This window comes from Silurus aristotelis, assembly GCF_946808225.1.
Source record: "Silurus aristotelis genome assembly, chromosome: 10".
NCBI classification, from domain to species: domain Eukaryota; kingdom Metazoa; phylum Chordata; class Actinopteri; order Siluriformes; family Siluridae; genus Silurus; species Silurus aristotelis.
In genome coordinates, this window is record NC_139583.1 from 18,877,110 (window position 1) to 18,899,847 (window position 22,738).

General features: G+C 35.6%; 1 protein-coding gene across 2 annotated transcripts in view; it reads right to left on the minus strand.

Annotated features, from left to right (window-relative positions):
- Positions 1–22,738, minus strand: part of LOC310732281 (structural maintenance of chromosomes protein 6) — a 51,277-nt gene that overhangs the window by 21,324 nt on the left and 7,215 nt on the right. For both annotated transcript variants that reach the window (XM_083552642.1, XM_083552643.1), the window contains 13 exons: positions 22,505–22,641; positions 21,939–22,000; positions 21,729–21,809; positions 18,731–18,832; positions 12,193–12,312; positions 11,213–11,311; positions 10,804–10,950; positions 8,276–8,364; positions 6,712–6,876; positions 5,209–5,387; positions 1,664–1,862; positions 279–393; positions 4–164 (listed from right to left, as the gene is read on the minus strand). In XM_083552642.1, the coding sequence (XP_083408768.1) occupies positions 4–164; positions 279–393; positions 1,664–1,862; positions 5,209–5,387; positions 6,712–6,876; positions 8,276–8,364; positions 10,804–10,950; positions 11,213–11,311; positions 12,193–12,312; positions 18,731–18,832; positions 21,729–21,809; positions 21,939–22,000; positions 22,505–22,641 (1,656 nt within the window). The remainder of the gene's footprint in view (positions 1–3; positions 165–278; positions 394–1,663; positions 1,863–5,208; positions 5,388–6,711; positions 6,877–8,275; positions 8,365–10,803; positions 10,951–11,212; positions 11,312–12,192; positions 12,313–18,730; positions 18,833–21,728; positions 21,810–21,938; positions 22,001–22,504; positions 22,642–22,738) is intronic.

The window sequence follows — 22,738 nt, forward strand, 5'->3', positions numbered from 1 at the left end:
AACCTGATTTCCTGCTCCACATCCTGGTTTAGGTACCGTGCCCTTTGGTGATCTGAAGAGTAGTAGCGGTTATAGTAAACCTGGTCTCCTTCACATGTAAATGCTTCTTTACAGTTAAGAGGAGGGCGTCCTTCCTGCATTACTGTCCGAGCATCTTTATTACTCTGTCAGTAAAAAACTGAAAATATTAACTCAAAGCTACACACAAATGTACACAAGCTACATGTTTCTTGAAACCGGGCTAAACAGAAAGGGCAAATATATGTTAGTTTACTCACCTTAATAAGCAGAATGGTCTCTATACCTCTCATGTCAATCAGACAGTTAGTCACGACTGGATTTTCAATATGAAGCACTTGGAGTACTGAAGGGTATTTTGGATGATTGACGGCTCTGTAAATAAACAAGTCAACTTTACCCGTGATATCTGCTGTACGGTCTGACATGCAATAGGCTTTATTTATCAATCATATATTGATGTGTGTGAAATTTACACAAAAGTCAGATAATGCAGGGAAAAATAAACCAAACAAAATACAAATAAATAATTCCACTGAGTTCCCCCACATTCATTCATTATAAATATCAATTTTAAATTACCAGACATGTACCTGGACAGATGATATGCATTTGATGACAAAAAGCTATACAAAGTTCTACCTAACATCTGAAATAATGATCAAAAGACATAAATAGGCCATCAGAGATCGATGTGAATGTTCCTTTATCTCAAGATCATGCCAATAAAAATGTTTTATTTAATAATAGCTTGCCATGCAAAGGAAAATATATGAAGCCACACAGAAACTAGTTTTACCTGTACTAACTGGTATGTTGTGTTTGGGATAATACTCAGTGTTTGGTTTTCAGCCAAGCATTACACTGTACATGATGGCCAAATATATACATCTCTGTCTGTTCAGTCCTAATTATGCAACTCCGGAACTGTGATTTGTTCACACGCAGTTTTGCGAAACTGATTCACTATTGTTTTTAGAGAAGAGTCTCTTCCATGTCACCCTTCTAAGAAGAGCAGTTTTTCTTCTTCTGATTGTACATTCATGATTGTGCATTCACGCCTGTTGGTCACATGATGTTCTCGTGTTTTCTCTGAATTGAAAAAATTAAAAGCCTTCCAAACAGTTGCCAATGCTTCTCATTATAAAATGGTTAATAACATGAACCTAGTAAAATTTGCTTTAATAGACGTAGTCACACTTCGTAATAATCTTGTGCATTTTATCAGTAAAACCTGCCAATTACTTTCAATGATTGTGGAATGTACTTATTTTTTCACCCGTTTTTTTTTTTCCCCCATTATTATTTTGTTTGGTGATTTTGAAATCTGTGCTTTTGTTATTTATTTGTAGAAGTTTTCTTTATCATTTGCTGAATTTAAATATTGAGTGAGTGTGTGTACTTGTTCCCCATGACTCTTTGAATGCACTGAATGCCCAAAGTTTTATATGCCCAATATAAAGTATAAAAAAGGTTATGGTCATGGTTAATTGTTGCTAAAAAAGAATTTGAAAGCCATAAATAAATTTTGCTACGTTTAAGGATAATTTCGATGGTCAGGTGTAGACACTGTTTTAGTCAGATAGTGTATCAGGCATTTAGTATTTTATCCAGTCTGTTTAGATCAAGAGGCAAAAATCGATACCTTCTGCTGATGTCATACGGCATGTCAGAGAACTGACTGACAATAATTTGGGGCCTTTGTCTTTGAGGGTTTTGAATCATGAGCTTTTGTAGCAGTTTTTCATCACTGTAGTTATCACAACAGAAAGCCAACATCAGACTCTTTAAACAGCTCTCCACAGCAAGGGCCAGGTCTGGGTCTTGCAACTGTATACAGAATCCTAGAATGAAATTTTACAATCAAGTGCATTAAAAAAAATTATACAAATGACATACACAAAAAGCAGGCAGATATTTATCAAATGCAGAATTACATGTCGATAAAGTACCTAGGTTTGATTCTTTGGAAAAATATGAATCAGCAAAATAATAAATGTTTACAATGTAATGTATTTAACATAATCTATTGTTTCATGAATTTAAAACCTCAAATTACATTCAGTGCCTGTTAAAAGGTTGGAAATGCCAAATCTTTTACCATTTTTCAGACACAAGCATGTATATTTGTTTATATGGAACAAAGTAGATAAAAAAAAAAAAAAATTATATATATATATATATATATATATATATATATATATAATAGTCTGAAGTGTACAACTGTTTGCTCTCTAGAAAATTCTTACAGAGCTTGGACGTATTCTTTAGATGGAAATGCATGGTTCTGAATTGTGGAATGGTAGTTATATGAACTTCTACCTACATGTTTGCTTGTACATTATGTGTGAGGCAGCCTGCTAACATCATCTCTCCTACATTAGGTCTTCTGTTAGAGCCTCATCTTCTCTGTCCACAGAAATTTCTTCCAGTCTCTCATTGTCCAGGATTTTATATATATATATATATATATATATATATATATATATATATATATATATATATATATATATATATATATATATATATATATATATTATTTATTTATTTATTAATTTTTTTTTAAATCGACATGCTTGTGTCTGAAAAGGGGTAAAAGATTTGGCATTTCCAACCTTTTGACAGGCACTGAATGTAATTTAAAGTTTTAAATTCATGAAACAATAGATTATGTTAAATACATTACATTGTAAACATTTATTATTTTGCTGATTCATATCTATCATTATATGGCCTGCCCAGTCACCACATCGAAATCTCAGAGAAATGCCCTTGGATGAACTGGCTCACAAGGTCAAAAAGAAATATTTAACTAGTGAAGAACACCTTTTCCAAGTTTTACAAAAGGCATGGCAAAGTATTTAATCTAAATGTTTGGAGAAACTGTCATGCCAAGAGTGTATAAAGCTATTAATCATGCAAAGGGAGGATTTTACAATGAAAATTAAGTTTAACACCTGTAGTTATGCACAATTCAATTTGGTTTTATTTGTATAGTGCTTTTTTGTTTAAATATTTTTATTTTATGTTTTACAATGGACACTGTCCCAAAGGAGAGAAAGAGTTTATGTAGTTAGAATGTATTAGTTAAGTGCCTATAATTTGTTATAAAGTTTGTATATATATATATATATATATACACTGAGGAAAATATGTATTTGAACACCCTGCTATTTTGCAAGTTCTCCCACTTAGAAATAATGGAGGGGTCTGAAATTGTCATCGTAGGTGCATGTCCACTGTGAGAGACATAATCTAAAAAAAAAAAAAATCCAGAAATCACAATATATGATTTTAAAACTATTTATTTGTATGATACAGCTGCAAATAAGTATTTGAACACCTGTCTATCAGCTAGAATTCTGACCCTCAAAGACCTGTTAGTCTGCCTTTAAAATGTCCACCTCCACTACATTTATTATCCTAAATTAGATGCACCTGTTTGATGTCGTTAGCTGCATAAAGACACCTGTCCACTCCATACAATCAGTAAGAATCCAACTACTAACATGGCCAAGACCAAAGAGCTGTCCAAAGACACTAGAGACAAAATTGTACACCTCCACAAGGCTGGAAAGGGCTACGGGGAAATTGCCAAGCAGCTTGGTTAAAAAAGGTCCACTGTTGGAGCAATCATTAGAAAATGGAAGAAGCTAAACATGACTGTCAATCTCCCTCAGACTGGGGCTCCATGCAAGATCTCACCTCGTGGGGTCTCAATGATCCTAAGGAAGGTGAGAAATCAGCCCAGAACTACACGGGAGGAGCTGGTCAATGACCTGAAAAGAGCTGGGGCCACCGTTTCCAAGGTTAATGTTGGTAATACACTAAGACGTCATGGTTTAAAATCATGCATGGCACAGAAGGTTCCCTGCTTAAACCAGCACATGGATGACCATCCACCATTTGGATGATCCAGAGGAGTCATGGGAGAAAGTCATGTTGTCAGATGAGACCAAAATAGAACTTTTGGGTCATAATTCCACTAAACGTGTTTGGAGGAAGAAGAACGATGAGTACCATCCCAAGAACATTATCCCTACTGTGAAGCATGGGGGTGGTAGCATCATGCTTTGGGGGTGTTTTTCTGCACATGGGATAGGGCGACTGCATTGTATTAAGGAAGGGATGACAGGGGCCATGTATTGCGAGATTTTAGGGAACAACCTCCTTTCCTCAGTTAGAGCATTGAAGATGGGTCGAGTCTGGGTCTTCCAACATGACAACGACCCAAAGCACACAGCCAGGATAACCAAGGAGTGGCTCTGTAAGAAGCATATCAAGGTTCTGCCATGGCCTAGCCAGTCTCCAGACCTAAACCCAATAGAGAATCTTTGTAGGGAGCTCAAACTCTGCTGAGAAACACGGTGAAACACCTGGTGAAAAACTACAGGAAACGTTTGACCTCTGTAATTGCAAACAAAGGCTACTGTACCAAATATTAACATTGACTCTCAGGTGTTCAAATACTTATTTGCAGCTGTATCATACAAATAAATAGTTTAAAAATCATACATTGTGATTTCTGGATTTTTTTTTTTTAGATTATGTCTCTCACAGTGGACATGCACCTACGATGACAATTTCAGACCCCCCATGATTTCTAAGTGGGAGAACTTGCAAAATAGCAGGGTGTTTAAATACTTATTTTCCTCACTGTATGTATATATATATATATATATATATATATATATATATATATATATATATATATATATATATATATATATATATATATATATATATATATTATTGGTTAAAGTAAATTTATATCATTAAATTGCCTAGTTTGTTCCATATAAACCAAAGAAACATACCAGTGTCTCTCAAAAATGATAGACTAATATCTCCAAACCTTTTTTTACTTTAACGAAATAAATAAGGCACATTTTCAGCAGTTGCAAATAACCTAGTTTCCTCTCAAAATGTAGGTAAAAAAAAAAAAAATAGTTATAAAGATAAAGACCTTAATCATGCTTTTTGACAATGTACACCACCAGCATGTAATATTGAGGTATAGTTATATTTAAAATAAAGTCAATAACAAGAAATACAATTTCAAATCAAAATAGATTAGAAGATTTTAAATTAACAGTAAAATAAATGTAACATCCTATTGTAAGTGTAAGTGCAAATATAATTTATTTCCAAAATTATTGGCAAAAATACAAAATGTTTGGTAGGTCTTACCAAGTGGACCAACAGGTTTCTTTTTAAACTGCCCATTGTGGTAGGCCTTCTCTATAGCTGCCAACAACGCAGGCATTTGCTCTCCAAATCGCTGGAGTCTGTCTTTCCTGCCACATTCCACAGCTGCAAGCTCACGTTGTTTTGACTTAAGTGCTCGCACCAAGTCCTGCTCTTCTCGCCTATTAATTAAGAAAACAGAAAAGACATATTTAAGAATGTTTAATAGTCTGTGTCATGCATCAAAACCTTGTTGTGGTGAAAATGAGTGGGTATTTTAGTGAACTTCAGAGTTGTTACAAGTATAGATTAGGGTTACTTAGATCCAGTCCTTAAGCTAAGCTTGGTAGCGGTATGCACAAGAAACTGCCTGGTAACCAGTTCACCGACTCTCATAACATGTTCATGCTTAATCACTTTGTCTCTGACTATAACTACAAAAGATATTTATGAAGCAGTTGCTTAATGAAAAGTGGTACATCTCACAGACTGGACGGTTTTGGGAAAGGGTTTTATGAAAAATATAAATTGCAACACTGTGTATGTACTTGTGGCATGTATTCTTAATGTCAATTGCATCATGGTATATGTTGGCAATATGTTGAAATCCGACAGTATTTTTATTCGTTGGCAGCCTTATCATTTTGACATTTTTATGTTCAATATAATTAAGTTTTTCACGCTGGTCTAATTTCATGTATACTTCAATTTATGTCGAATGTGCAAAAATTATTTTTGCACATCTCCATTTAGGAACTGAATTTCGACTTATAATTGCCAGTTCTTTAGCAGCTTTAAAGATACACATTATATATATATAATCTTTACATTGTATCCTTATTGTCCTATTGATTAGCCATTTTTGTAGCCAATTAGCCTAAAAGGGATATATAATGATACTATATGTGATACTATACTATATTGTGTCTCTTTCTGATGATGAATATCTCCAGGACCAATAACAGGTTGGAAGAAGAGCTCTAAAAGGGGCTGAACAAAGGTTGTTTTTATTGCTTTTATTTTTGGCAAAAATACATTCTTCCTTTTTGGGAGCTTACCTTAACTTGCTGCTATTTAATAGAGCTTAGCTGCCAAATGTTTCATTTGCAAATATTTATATGAGTAAAAGTAAGTAAAATAAAAATGGTGCTCGATTTGAAGTGGGTCTGCCGATGGACTGAGGACGCTGCTACTGTACCCTGACTTTTGTCCATCTTGATTCTTCGTCATTAAGCTTTATTTGCTTCGGAATCATTTAATGCTGCTGATGATTCCCTGACATATTTAGCTTGAAAATTGAACTTAACAAAACAGTGTTCTTCAGTGGATAACTTGGATGCTGGATAACTACACTTAGATAAAGATCTTCTTCTTTCAGCTGCTCCCATTAGGGGTCGCCACAGCGGATCATCCGTCTCTATACTACTCTCTCCTTTGCATCAAAGACCACTAAAAAGGCATAGCACATTCACATGACATCTATAAATTAAATGCAAGTTTACTGACCTCATTTTACAGAGTTTGTCCTTAGCCATGGAACAGGCCTGCTGAAACTGATCAATTTGCTGAGCCAATGCAGTGTCCTGGAATGTCAAAGCAGCCAACTTGTCCTTAAGGAGCCTCAACTTTTCCACACGGGACTGAATCACAGCTTCACTTGACTGAACAATACTGGGGAGAAATAGAGTACATAAATATGTTTTTAAAACACCCCCACCCTAATTACAACAAATTTGGGATGCTGTGTAAAATGTAAACAGAATGCTACAATTTGCATATCTGAGAAACTGAAGAAATGTACCATTTTAAGGTGGGGAAAAAAAATATCACAGGTTATAACAATATCAAGAAGCACAACAGTTTCCAAAATTGAGGTGAAATCAAAATATTATAATAATTTGTAAAGGAACATGTGACACTGAAAACTGGCATAATGGATGACCATTATGATAATAATAATATTTCACAATATTACTAATTTGTTCTCTATTTTTATTAAATGCATGCTTGATGTCTCTTGCTGTAAATATGCTACATATTTATCTGCACTTTTGCACGATTGCTAAATTTTGCACATTTTTTGCCAAACTGCAATTCGTTGCTGTGTACCTGTACAATGCAATGACAATAAAGTTGTATCTATCTATCTATCTATCTATCTATCTATCTATCTATCTATCTATCTATCTATCTATCTATCTATCTATCTATCTATCTATCTATCTATCTATCTATCTATCTATCTATCTGAGACTTCTTTCAAAAACATAAAAAAATGGAATGTGTCTTTACTTTTGACCAGTACTGTATATTCACTTATACTTTTAATTAAATTAAATGATTAGTTTGCATGTCATCTTATGAACAAACTAAAGGTTTATATTATATTATATACATACATACACGTGTGTGTGTGTGTGTGTGTGTGTGTGTGACATATAATATAATATAAAAATACTATATTTTCCAGAAATTCCTGTAAATTCACGTAAATTCCTGGCAAGTTTCCAACCTTTTCTGGAAACTTACCAGAAATTTTCCGCCCTTTGCAACTCTGCATATCTCCGAATACTCTGAATATCTTAATATCTACAGTAAATATAAGAAAATTGAGAGAATCTGGAAATATCTTGCGTTGCATGGGGCAAGTCCTTGCATATTTCAGCAAGACGATGCTAAACACACACTGCATCTACTACAAAAGCATGGTGGAATGCTATTGCTCCTCTATAATAGTATTCCTTCCCCGAATGTTCTCGGTTCCCGGACACATTTGAACTGTTGTTAAAAGGAGGAATGCTACACAGTGGTAAACATGGCCCCATCTAATCTTTTGAGATGTATTGCAGCCATTAAATTCAAAGTTACCTTATTTTATTCCATAAATGAAATATTTAAACATTTGATATTTATTCTAGATAGATAGATACTGTATTCATCGCAATGGAAAATTACAACTATGTTCTATTTTGAAAAAATTCAGTTTTTATTTAGATATCACTTGTACAATAACAACTTGAATAATTGTAGTTATATGGTCTGTTGTACTGTCCTGTAAGAGTGCACATACCTCAATTTTAGTTCACTGATGTGTTTTGTAAGGTGTTCTTTATCTCTTTCCAGATCTCTTAAATTTGCTTTTTGCTTATGAAACCCTGCCTAAAAGCAAAAAAAATAATAATTTAGAGGATAGTAGTATTGTCATCATCAAATATAATTACCTATAACACTCATATGTCTGTATAAGATGGGGACCTTTGCAAAGCAATACAGCAACAAAACTGGTTAAAATAAAATATAAGCACATAAGTACAAGAACACTTCTCAGAATTGCATCAAAACAATTCAAGATACACTGGATCAATTAAACACTGACCACAAAGTAGCTCAATGCTTTTAAACCGAATACCTGATTTCCTTTTCAGTTATTTGTGACATATTGTAAACCTCTTATAATGAACTTAGTGAGTCACTTGAGAAAACAGCAAGAATTCAATGATGGTCTCAAGTAAACTACACAGTATCCTTCACTGCTATAAAAATTATTGGTGGATTTGTTTTGTAAAAGCCATAATTCATCAGTACAACCCTAGGAGGGGTTATAAAGATCATTATGGCAGCAGTACCTTTCTACAGATCTTCATGCTGTGTTGTTCCACATTTCAGTCATATAGTACAATCCTGTATGTATGTTGCAGGTGTTATTTTTTCCTTTGTTTCCCTGTATCATTATTTTTATAATCTTTAAAGTGATGATCCTAAGACTGTTATGAAGTACAGCTGTCACAGTACCAGAAATGTTTGATATTAAAATGTTGATACTGCAATTATGATATTTTGCCAGTTCTCAAGTCGGATATTCCTCACTGCCTTAAAAACAAAGTTACAACCTTCAACCTGTAGTTCATACCTCACTTACACATCATTATAACAAAATGATTCATCATTTGAATTCAACGGGTTAATATGCTTTTTTGCCTATTGAAAATATTCAAAAATGTTATTATAGGATTGTTAATAACTGTGCTGCAATTTTGCTCGGGTTTTAGCTTGTTTAGCTTCTAATAACTGTGTCTTGTTTGAACACTGTACAGAATAATAGTTTTCAGGCATGATAATAATGTTGCTCACACCAAAAGTACATTTTTTTTTTGAGGAAAATGTACCCATTTAAAACATCAAGTATTACAAGTCTTTCTAAAAGATCAGGATGAAATGAAATTTCCTGATTATAGTAACAAAAAAAAGGTTTCAGTTGATTCTCGTTGATGGAGCAGTTCAAACACTGAAAACCTTTGCTAAAGCCAGTCCATCATCTCTACACAGATATCCCTTCTTTACGTTTGTTGTTGCATTGAGTCAGACTTGACCAATGAATGGACCAAAGAAAAGCTAAGTCGACAGTGAGTGAGTTTTTAATAAGGAGTGGACAGCGAAATATTTTTTCAAAATAGTCCAATCAAAGGCTGTGTGTCTTATTTGCCATGAAACCATTGCGTTTTTAAAAAGAATATACTGCCACATTTTCACCAAGCATGTTAAATATACTAGCAAACAATTAATGCAAGAATGCAGTTAATGCAGTGATTTTGTTGGCTCAGCAAAATATTTTTTATAACTATTCTATTTTTAATATTATTCTTTTTATACTATTCACACACCAAAGCAAGTTGTTACCTGGAATTCAAATTAGCAAAGACCAGCAATCCTTCATATGAAGGGTTAGTTTTTGAAAGAATGCACAGAAGAGACAGCAAGTCAATGCGCTGGTAAATTAAGAGTGACCAGCAACACTGTTCCCATTAAAATGGAATACAGTTTTCTTTACTAATTACACAATGGGTTACACACAAAGTTTTCACGGAATGGTGTGAACAAAAATAAAAAAAAAAACAGGTGAGTGACAGTTCTGTAGTTGAAAATGCCTTGTTGATGGGAAGTCCAAAGAAATTGGCCAGATTTTTTTGAGTTGAAGGGAAAATTATAGCAAGTCAAGTAATTCTTTTTACAGCCATGGTGAAAACCATGTCCTTAGGCAAAAACTTTGAACTGTGAGGTGGACAAGATACAAAAGTACATTTACGGTAGGGCATTTGGCAGATGCCCTTATCCAGAGCGACTTATATTTATCTCATTTCATACAACCGAGCAACTCTGGTGTGCCCACGAGTGGCAGTTTGGTGTGGCTGGAATTTGAACTCAAGACCTTCCGATCCAAAGTCCAATCCCTTAACCACTAAGCACCAACCTCTACATGTAGACGACCCTGTCGGATTCCACTCCTGTCAATCATGAGCAGGAATCTTAGGCCGTTATGGGCTTGTCAAAAAGAGTTGATCTTTTTCATGTATTTAACTGTCCAGTTTAAGTGAGTCTATGCCCATGACAGCTTTAGATTCTTGGATGATGATTTGCTGAATCTTCTCAGTCCAGACTAAAAAAAAAAACCCGAACATGTAGGCTCTTGATGAGAGGAACATTGCACTACCTAATTTTTCCCTTTAGGACAAACACATTAATTTATTTATACTCCATATTTAAACCAAAATATTGAGGCATGGTTTATGTTTATAGATGTGTTTAGATGTATAACTGTACCTCTGCTGCTTTGAAGGCTTTACTGTGTTTTTGCACTTCATTCTTTAGTTGACCACACTTGGTCTGCAGATTTTGCACTTGCTCAATCATGCTCTCCAACTCCTCATGGACCTGCTTGTAGCTTTGCTCAGCTTTCACAACTTTCTCCTGCATACAAAAAAAAAAAAAAAAAAAAGCTTTCAGAAATGAAACAAGATCAATTCTGGGATCTTTGACAAGTTTTGCTTTTACAGCTATTTGAAGGTGTTGTAATATGTGTTGTATTAGTAAATGCAAGAGTAGGAAATGCTAGGGTTTTAATTTTTATTCTGGCAGGGTTCAACAACTGAACTTAAGGTTTAAGCAGTATAATTCATCCTTATGGCATCAGAACATGACAGACTAATATTATAATAGCTTAATTAATTACCTTCCACTCTTCTACTTTTTGGTCATATTTAATAGTAGACACTTCCTCCTCTGCGACCATCTCGTTCATGCGCTTCACATCCTGCTCCATTTCAGTTACCTAAAATACACAACAATGAAGGCATTTCTAAATGTTTGCTCAAGCTTAAATAACCTTATTTTGATTAAATGCACTTTCAAAAACAACACCTAAAATTAATTGAAATATTTGTGAAAATATTAAATATATTTTAAATATATTTATTAAATATATTTAAATATTATTTATATATTATATTATTTAAATATTATATATATTATAATATATTATAATATTTTAATATATATATATTATATAATATATATATAATATATTATAATATTTAAATATTATATATTATTTATTAAATAAATATTAAATATATTTTATATATATATATATATATATATATATATATATATATATATATATATATATATATATATATATATATATATATATATAATACAAAACAAATCTTAATTTTACATTTATTTAAATAAATAAAATACAGCATACAGTATGATGCATAGTACCAAAGGTTTCTGTTATTTGATCATTGGTATTGCTGATTTTTCCTGGTATAAATAAGTGGCACAAGAAGTCCCTAATTCATGTACATGTCTGTATGTCTGTCTGTCTATTTAAGTTTTCCTGTTTCCCCAAAATAACTTATTCCATAGTTAAGGAATCTCTTTTTTAAATTCTAAATATTCCACATTTATAACAAATGTAATCTATATTATAATGTTGCTTTGAGTTAGCATGTTATTTATGTCAAGAGTCAGTAAATTAAATCAGCAAACAAATCTGAACAAATCATTTTGGATTATGCAATCGAAAGATTCAAGTTACTAGGAAGTATATAATCCGACATCTAAAGACATACTTCTAGTCATATGATATGGTTTTCCGACACACACTACTATTTTGATATTGCATATAATGATGAGACGCCTCACCAGTGCCCAGGCCATTTGATTTTTTAACTTGTCCAGTTTCTGCTGCATCTCATCTAGTGAAGCCAGATTCTTGTACTTTTCCTCTTTTTCTTTGTACTTGCGACGGATCTCAAGCATGGTCTGCAGAAAGTGGGGAAAAGAGAACAGCAAGAGATTAGGAAAACTAATGAAGGTAGCACACAACAATTACACAGAAAAGCATTTGCAGGTTAAAAAAAAAGAAAAATAAAAAAAATGAAATGTGGCAATGGGTTATGCATATAGGTGATGCATTCCTATGCCATATAAACGAGGATTAATAGAACTGTCAGAAAAAGAAATTTTAAAGAAATGGTATTAAAGATGTTGGCTGTCCAGGTTTTTAAGATCCTGGCAATGTCAATAGAAGTTTTACACTAATATATAAACTAAAAGAAGTAATGCTGCTCTGGGAATTCAAGACTGCATTAAATTGTTTACAGTATGTAAATGCAATACACATTTGATTAGGGCTGCAACAACTAATCAATAATATTCGATAATAAAATTTGTTGTTAACTAATGGCTTTATCGAATGCCGCCGCTCAAGTTGCGGATTAGCAAGATAAAACAGCCGCTTGCGAAATGGTGGAGAATACCAGCAGCAGGAAAAAGTTTGCGTCTCGAGTCATCCACAGCATGGGAGCATTTTATACTAAATGCAACAAAGAAGATTGTAACCTGTAAGTTATGCAAAAGATGAGCTTGTGTGTTATGGGAGTACCACAGTGATGCACGAGCATGTGGAAAAAACAAAGTTTGTGGAAAAAGTTTGTTTTTCAAACAAACTTTGCTATCTATCTATCTATCTATCTATCTATCTATCTATCTATCTATCTATCTATCTATCTATCTATCTATCTATCCATCCATCCATCCATCCATCCATCCATCCATCCATCCATCCATCCGTTTTTCCTCTTTTAATAATCCTTAATTGTTTTTGTCTTCCTGACTTGTGCCTGTAGTTAGTTAACTCGACTATCACTAGTGTTGTTTATATTTATTTTCTCTCACTCATATCTCTGTATAATAAATCTGTTCGTGATTATCAGCACTATGCCGGTTGTTTGTCTGCATTTGAGCACAGGTGAGGACTCGTTCGAGTTGCAAACGGTGGCGTTGGAGATGGAGACATTGGAGAAACAGATTCGCGAGCTTCATGCAAAGCATGACCGGCTGCGAGAGCGGAAAGCGGCGCTGGAAACATCCCGGGCGGACGCGCACTCATCCCAGGTAAACTCCCGGGTTGAACCTAATGCTCCCAGCACATCAACTCCGCGTGCTTCTCTGCCCAGGCCCAGCGCACCTACAACTCCGGCACCGGTGCAACATGGACCCTGGATGCGGCCGCGGCGGAAGAGACAAGCCAAGCCCCGATCGAGGACGTCTCCACCTCCACCACCGGCCTTCGAGATCTCGACCGAGAACCGCTTCATTCCCCTCCGCGAGACGGAACGCGACACTGTTATTCTCGGAGATTCCATCGTCCGGCATGTCCGCGCTACCCGAGCTAAAGGTAAGGTGCACACTCGCTGTTTTCCTGGTGCTCGTGTTCTTGATGTCGCTGCGCAGGTACCCGCGATCCTGAACGAGAACTTCGGAGCGGTTGTTCTCCATGCCGGAGCAAACGACACCAGGCTGCGCAAACAGAGATCTTAAAGAGGGACTTCAGGATCCTGGTGGAGACGGTACGCAGCACATCACCCACAACGAGGATCATTGTGTCAGGACCTCTTCCCACTTACCAGCGAGGGGCTGAGAAGTTTAGTAGACTTTTAGCTCTAAATGAATGGTTAGTCATGGTGTCGAGAACATAAACTTCTCTTTGTTAATAACTGGAACTGTTTCTGGGAGCGTCCTAGGTTCTTCCGCCCTGATGGCCTGCACCCCAGCAGAGTAGGAGCAGCAGTGCTATCAGATAACATCTCTAGGATACTTCACACCATCTGACTGGTAAGACATCAAGAAATCTTCAACTATAAGAACACGCATACTACAAACCAAATAGTTACAAGTTCACACACAGCCCAGTTTATAGAAACCGTATCTATTCCTCGGGTAGTAAAACCAAGAATTACATACAAAAGATACAGAAATAATCTTATTGCAGTTAAAACTAAAAAAATGCCAGATAAACAAACACAACAAAGTTCTAAAGTTCGGTCTTTTAAACATTAGATCACTTGCACCCAAAGCACTGATTGTAAATGAGATGATCACAGATAATAATCTCGATGCACTCTGTCTCACTGAGACCTGGATTAAACCAGGTGATTATATGGGTCTAAACGAATCTACACCGTCAGGATATGTTTATAAGCATGAGCCCCGTCAGACTGGTCGTGGGGGGGGGGGGGGTGTAGGAACCATTTATAGTGCCTCTCTTAATGTTAGTCAGAGATTAGGATTCAGTTTTAAATCATTTGAAGTGCTCGTTCTTAAAATTGCACTTTCAGACATGCATAGAAAACTCGCTCTGGTCACCGTGTACAGACCCCCAGGGCCCTACGCTGATTTTCTTCATGAGTTTGCTTGTTTTCTCTCAGACCTCTTGATCAGCTTTGATAAAGTGCTGCTTGTAGGAGATTTTAATATTCATGTAGATGATGTAAACGATGCTTTAGGATTATCATTTGTCGATTTACTAAACTCTTTTGGAGTTAAACAAAACGTCACCAGACCAACCCACCGTTTTAACCACACACTAGACTTAATAATATCCCACGGAGCAGACGTCACTGATATAGATATTTTACCCCAGAGTGATGACATCACAGACCATTATCTCATACTGTACACACTACTGGTAGAGCAGATTAACCGTGTTTCACCACGGTATCGACTTGGTAGGACTATTGTTCCAACCACTAAGGACAGATTCATAAATAACCTGCCTGATTTATCTCAGTTTCACATTAAACCCATAACTGCTGATCATCTTGATGAGATGGCGAACAACATAGACCTTATCCTCACTAGCACTTTAGACACTGTTGCCCCCATCCGGTTAAAAAAGGTTCGAGAACAAGCACCTGCACCTTGGTATAATAGTCATACGCATGCCCTAAAGAGAACAGCACGTAATCTGGATAGAAAATGGAGGAAAACTAAATTGGAGGTATTTAGAATTGTGTATAAAGACAGTATGCTTAGCTACAGACAAGCGCTAAAAGCTGCTAGAGCTGAACACCTGAGCAAACTCATAGAAAATAACAAAAACAATCCCAGGTTCCTTTTCAGTACAGTCGCTAAATTAACAACAAATCAGGGATCTGAAAAATGTGTTCCATCACAGTTTAGTAGTGAAGACTTTATGAATTTCTTCACTGAAAAAATAGATAACATTAGAAAAACAATTGTGGCAGTTCAACCTCTGACAGCATCTCCCGACACAATCGTACTTACAACCCCACAACTACACTGTTTTACATGTATAGGACAGGAAGAGCTGTATAATGCTATTATGAAAGCTAAATCAACAACATGTCAGTTAGATCCAATTCCCACTAAACTACTGAAGGAAGTCTTATATACAGCTGGTGAGCCTCTTCTCAATATTATTAACTCCTCACTATCGTTAGGTCATGTCCCTAAATCCCTCAAGTTAGCAGTTATTAAGCCCCTCATTAAAAAACCTAATCTGGATCCAAACACGCTATCGAATTACAGACCAATTTCAAATCTCCCATTTATGTCTAAGATTTTAGAAAAGATTGTCGCTGCCCAGTTATGTAACCACTGGCAGGAGAACAATATCTTTGAAGAGTTTCAGTCAGGTTTTAGGCCCCATCATAGCACAGAAACTGCTCTAGTTAAAATCACTAATGACCTGTTTTTAGCTTCAGACCAAGGCTACATTTCCCCATTAGTTTTACTAGATCTTAGTGCTGCTTTCGACACTATAGATCATGATCTTCTCCTCGATCGCTTACAGAATTACATCGGTATTCAGGGACAGGCATTAAGCTGGTTTAAATCCTACCTGTCCAATCGTTACCATTTCGTAGATTTAAATGGAGAGCTATCCAGGATAATGCTAGTAAATTATGGCGTGCCACAAGGGTCAGTTCTAGGACCCCTGCTTTTCACAATATACATGCTTCCGTTAGGAAATATTATTAGAAGGCATGGAATTAGCTTCCATTGTTATGCTGATGAAACCCAGCTATATAGTTCATCCAAACCAGGCGATACAGCTCAATTAGCTCGCATAACTGAGTGTGTTGAAGAAATAAGAGATTGGATGACCCATAACTTTCTGCTATTAAATTCTGATAAAACGGAGATTTTGCTCATCGGCCCAAAAAATAGTACACAGAAGCTCCAGCATCTCAGCCTGCATTTAGACGGTTGTTCTGTAACTACTAGTTCAACGGTAAAAGACCTGGGAGTTATTTTAGACAGCAACTTATCTTTTAAAAATCACATCAATCAAGTTACAAAAACAGCCTTCTTTCACCTTATTTCTATTATTTCTAAGCTAAGAAATATGTTATCTATATCTGATGCAGAGAAGCTCGTCCATGCGCTCTAGAATAGACTACTGTAATGCATTACTAGGTGGATGTCCTGCATCATTAATAAACAAGCTTCAGTTAGTTCAGAATGCGGCAGCAAGAGTTCTTACTAGGTCAAGAAAATACGATCATATAACCCCAATCTTATCGTCCCTACATTGGCTTCCTGTTAAGTTTCGAATAGACTACAAACTACTGCTACTCACTTATAAAGCACTAAATGGTTTGGCTCCCATGTATCTCTTCAGTCTTTTAACACGCTACAATCCGTCACGCTCCCTGAGATCTCAAAACTCTGGGCTTCTAGTAGTTCCTAGAATAGCAAAGTCCACTAAAGGTGGTAGAGCATTTTCACATTTAGCTCCTAAACTCTGGAATAGTCTTCCTGACAGTGTTCGGGGTTCAGATACACTCTCCCAGTTTAAGTGTAGATTAAAAACATATCTTTTTAGCAAAGCCTACACATAACACACATCACATCACAACCTTGTGCTCCAGAATATATGATCACATGCACATTATCAACTTGTGCTGTTAATATCATGAACAGCAGCTATGCTAATTCCTCTCCACTGCTTCTCTTTCTCTTTCCCCATCCCAAGGCATCCTGAGGTTTGGCCAGCTCCAGTCACCTCCCACCTCGTGAAGATTATGGACCTATGGATGATCATGGAGAAGTAGATGCAGAGTGTTTAAAGGCCCTGGCATGGAGAAGCTGATGCTGGATCTATGATGATCACAAATGTTGAGCTTTTTATACCAAAGACTGTAGAAAGAACATTCACTTATAATCTTATACTCCAGTACTCATGTTAGTTCTCTCTCTCCAGTGTTCTGTATTGTTGAAAGATTTATGATCAAACTCTTGATGTCACCCAAATGAGGATGGGTTCCCCTTTGAGTCTGGTTCCTCTCAAGGTTTCTTCCTCATAACATCTAAGGGAGTTTTTCCTTGCCACAATCGCCACGGCTGCTCATCAGGGACAAATTCACACCATTCACCTTAACTGTTGATTTGTGTAAAGCTGCTTTGAGACAATGTCTGTTGTGAAAAGCGCTATACAAATAAACTTGACTTGAAAAAAAAAAAAAAACACATTGGTGTCAGGGATGAAGGTAAAACATCAGTACGGTAAGAAAAAAAACTGTATAATCCTCATCATGTAAAAATGGTATAGTTTAATGAAGTGCAATTGTGTAAACTGTGTGTTTGTAACTTCGGGACAGTCGCACTGGATCTGTTCAATTAAACCGGTGCGAACAAACACTAAATCTAACAGCAGCAAATAACCGCAGCAGTAAACGATTACATTTATTAGTCACTGTTGTAGTTTTCAGGTCATTTTTATGCATTTGTACACCAATGCATATTTTTACAGCAGAAGTAACTGCCATCAACATAAGAATTCATCCACATAAGACAAGAAATGAAAGTGCTCATTTAAATATTTAGAAGACTTGGGTCTAATTTGTCTGATGATTTGTCAGGAAAGGGATGTGCATTGATGCACGTCTTCCTGTTACGTCATGTAAGCGATAAGGACATGCATCAGTGTTGCAGCAGGTAAAGAAATTCAGTACAGGAAGCATAGCAATGGAGTTGTGAGGGAGAATTTGGAGAGGGTGAAATGTCACACAGTTGCAGAGGTCTGAGGCGAGCATAAAAGTGTTTGAACGAGCGTCCAGATAATCTCTGTGCGTGGAAGTAGATGATCGTCTTAATATTGTAGAGGATGACCAGGTATAAACGAGTCAGTTGGTGGGACAGAAGGATATTTGTTTGTCAATGGTTACAAATTCAAATTTCAAATACACATTATAAAAAAAAATATGACTTACTTGAGATTTAAGTTAAGTTCATTTTAAGGTAATACGCTGTCTCTTTAATGCTTTTAATACATTGCCAGGATTTATTTCTTTAATCTGATTTTGATTTACTGAGCCATACAACTATTAATTTCTACAGCAGTTTCTTACAATAGATTTTATTTTTTTTTTACCTCCTCATATTTCTCCACTGTATTCTGGGTGACAGCCTTTGTTTCCATAATGTAGCTGTAGTCCTCCTTCATCTGTTCCAGTTGAGTTGCTTTCATAAAGAACTGCAAAAATTACCAATGAGATGATTACACATACACAGTGGCCACTTCATGCACCGTGACTCGCCATTTAACAGATTAAATGTGTTTAACAATGCCATCATCTATATCTGTTTAGTGCTTCAGATACGCACATCTGTACTCAATTTAAACAGAAAATGCATGAGATCTGTTATAGAAGTTTTAGACAGTTGAGTTGTGTTGCTTTTTAACTCTAGGTTTTAGGAAAAAATTGAAAAAACCCTTAAAAACAGTTATAAATTATCATTTAAAAAATACAAATGAATCACAATTTGCAAAACAACATAAAGCTCCTAAACTTCTAAAGTGTGTCAGCTACATTTATTTGTTCTATTCTGACTTAGCCAACTGTTTTGAAGGGTGAACTAATAAACAAATGACGACTTTCTCAAGACAATAACCATCCAATATAATATCAGATTTCTTAAGGGTTTTTTAATAATTTTGTTCATGATTTTAAGCATTATTGTTATTAGTATTATTTAAATTCCAGTAAAAAAAAACAGGATGCAGTGCTATTGTGAGTGAAACCAGCTAACCAATTTGAATACAAACCCGTAAACAAGTATTTAATGTCCTCTGAAAATAATTCAGCATACAGCAATTACTGTCAAAATAACTGGAAACAAATTTGACTACACCTAAATAAACATGTCAAAACTGTGTGCAGTGTCAATACTTTGTGTGAGCACTATTTGTTTCTAGCACTGCCTTAATCCTCCTGGGTATGCAATTCACCAGAGCTGCACAGGTTGTTGCTGGGATCCTCTTCCACTCCTAAATAATGACATCACAGGGTTACTGGATGTTGGACACATGGCGCTTCTCCATCTTCCGCTTGAGGCTACCCTACAGGTGCTCAATAGGGTTAAGTTTTGGAGAGATACTTAGGCACTCGATCAGCTTCCTCAGCAAGGCAGTTGTCTTCTTGGCAGTGTGTTTGGTTATTATGTTGGAAAACCAACTTTCAGCCCAGTTCCTGAAGGGAGGGGATTCTACTTCAGAATGTCACAGTACATGTTGGAATCCATGTTTCCCTAAATGAACCACAGCTCCAACACCACCAGCAGCACTCATGCAGCCCCAGATCATGATGGTACCACCATGCTTGACTGAAGGCAAGACAAGGTACACCCCACCAGGTCGTTACACATGCTGGACACCATCTGAGCCAAACAAGTTCATCTTATTCTCATCAGACCACAGGACATGGTTTTAGTAATTCATGCTCTTGGACTGGTTGTCTTCAGCAAATTGTTTGCAGGCTTTCTTGTGAGCCAGCTTCAGAAGAAGTTTCCTTCTGGGATAATAGCCATGCAAACAGACTTGTTGCAGTGTGCGGTGTATGTTCTGAGCACTGACAAGCAGACCTTCTGCTTCTGCAACCTCTAAAGGCAATGCTGGCAGAACTTAAGCGTCTGTTTTTTAAAGTCAGCTTCTGCACCGGACACACAGCACGAGGACTGAACTGTTATCCAACCTTGCGAGGCCTGTTCCTGGCAAGGTGTGAGTTTCAAATACCCCATGATTCCAGTTTTATTAAGAAATGCTAAATATAGGACTCTATGTAAGACTCTTTTTTTGTTTGCCATAGGCCCCCAAAAATCATCAAAGTGAAAACGAACTTCTTTCATCATGACTTGACATGATATACGCCTAAACATAAAATACTGTGCTATAGAGTCAACTTGTGATTGTTTTATGATTGCTTCATGCACTGCACTTTATCAGTTACATTTAATTGAAATGTGACTAATCTACAACATTTAACAAAGTTAACTGCACATAATTATTCTTATACTCCTTTGACATACGATTTGCACTACTGCATACACTGATGCTCACCTGTACAGAAAGGGAGGGATATGTAAGTGTATGTGTGTGTATACTGTGTCCCACATGTGTACTGTATATATTGTTTTAAGTGAATACTGCATAGTATGTTACTGTGCATATTGTGATAACTGCATTTGTATTTTACGGTGCATGTCTGCTATGAGTGCACACAAGTTATTTTACCACTTATACACTTGTGGTTAGGTTTAAAGCTATTTGATTACCTTACATTACACTCTTGAGAATTTTTAGCGGCATCATAAATTTTTGTCACTGTTTAATTTCCATTTCAACATTTCAGTAGGTTTTTCAATAGGTGAACACCCCTGACACTGGGGGGGCTTGTGGGAGGTTTTGTCAGTGCAAGAAACATGGCCAGATATGCCAAGTTAAGCTAAGTAGGTTTCGGCATCAAAACAGTATTTTGTGAAAAAAAAACATTTTGCCGAATATAAAACAAAATCTTGATTGGAGGCTACTAAATAACATTTTATCATAGCAGGCTCAGTTGAAATTGTATTGCCTTTAGAATAGAATTCCTAATCTTAAATCCTAAAGCTTGCATAGAAATGACTGTCCAATACAGGAACAAATCAAGTGGCCACTTGAAAAAAAGAAAAAAAAAAAACCTTTAAGCTGTTAAAACTGTTTAATTCTATGCAACCATTCATTTATTCAGCTTTTAATTAACCACTTTTTTCTGGTAAGGCGATCAGGAGCGTATGTCAAAAACACTGGGCAAAGGGCTAAAATGCACCCTGGACACAAAGAGAAATTGCACACACTGACAACTTTATATACAGACAATTTACATGGCAGCATGTTTTAGTGGGAAGAGAAAAAAAAAGTAAAAGTGTATTTACTTATATATTTTTTAAAGCAGTATAGCAGCTTTACCAACATTTCCTCTCTAGTCTTGGGTATAAATTTTAAAGAGAAAAAGTTTTCAGAAATCACAGATTCCCATCATATCAATTTAAGAGAATATTTTGATATTGACTTATGTAAACTAAAAATCTAGCTAGAAAAGATGTACACTTGCCTTGTACTTGTCTCCCTCTCCTTTGGAGTGAAGAAAGTTTTTGCTCATTTCCTGTGTCAGGACAGAAATGGGGTTGTTCACCTAAACAAGAAAAAAAGGATTTTATTCCAAAGTGAACAATTGCAACTGTGGATGTGTTTCAAAAAAATTTACTGAAAATATGCATAAATGAGCATGTTTGGTAATACTAATAAAAGTTTATAACAGTACCTGAATATTGAAGTGATCGAGAATGGATGCCAGCTCCTCTCGTTTGAATGGTACAAGTTGACCTTAAACAACACATATTACAAATATCAGAGTCTGAATTAAAAAAAAAAAAAAAACAAGAGACTTCGATTCTTTCTAAAACCTTTTCACTGTCATTATGAATTATTGTTTAAATAAAAAGTAGAATACAGGAAATTGTGCAAATATTCGGCATGGTTTCTGAATACTTTCCAAATCATATTAAGACAGAATATGCAATAGAAATGTAGGTCATTAATAAGCAAACAAGAGACTATAGTTTTATATTAGCATTATGCTAAATAATGGTCACATGAATAAGCTACACTATGACCAAAAGTAGGTGTATGCCCCTCTAAATGACTTATTTTTTAGCAAATAAGTATGCACTTAACAGGTTTTATCATGTGGATGAGAATATTACCTACACAACGTTATACCATCCAAAACTATTCATTGACAATTACAACTACAACATTACACACTTTTGCCAAATAAATCAGAAGCACTTTACAAATCATAGTTAAGAATTATTTTGTTAAGTTTACCTGTTTTACTCTTTAGTTTGTAGGTTCTTAGACCTTCATTAGATATACGAAGGTCAATTGTAACTGACTCCCCAAACACATGTGGCTTATACGAATCCTGGCCTCTGTTTCTCAAGGTGATGGAGATTTCTGCCGAGCTAAATACAAGGAATGCAGAAAAAATATTTAAAAAGTAAAATCAAAAACATGTTTAAAGAAAATGTTTAAAGAAGTTATTAAAATGTTAAAAATGAG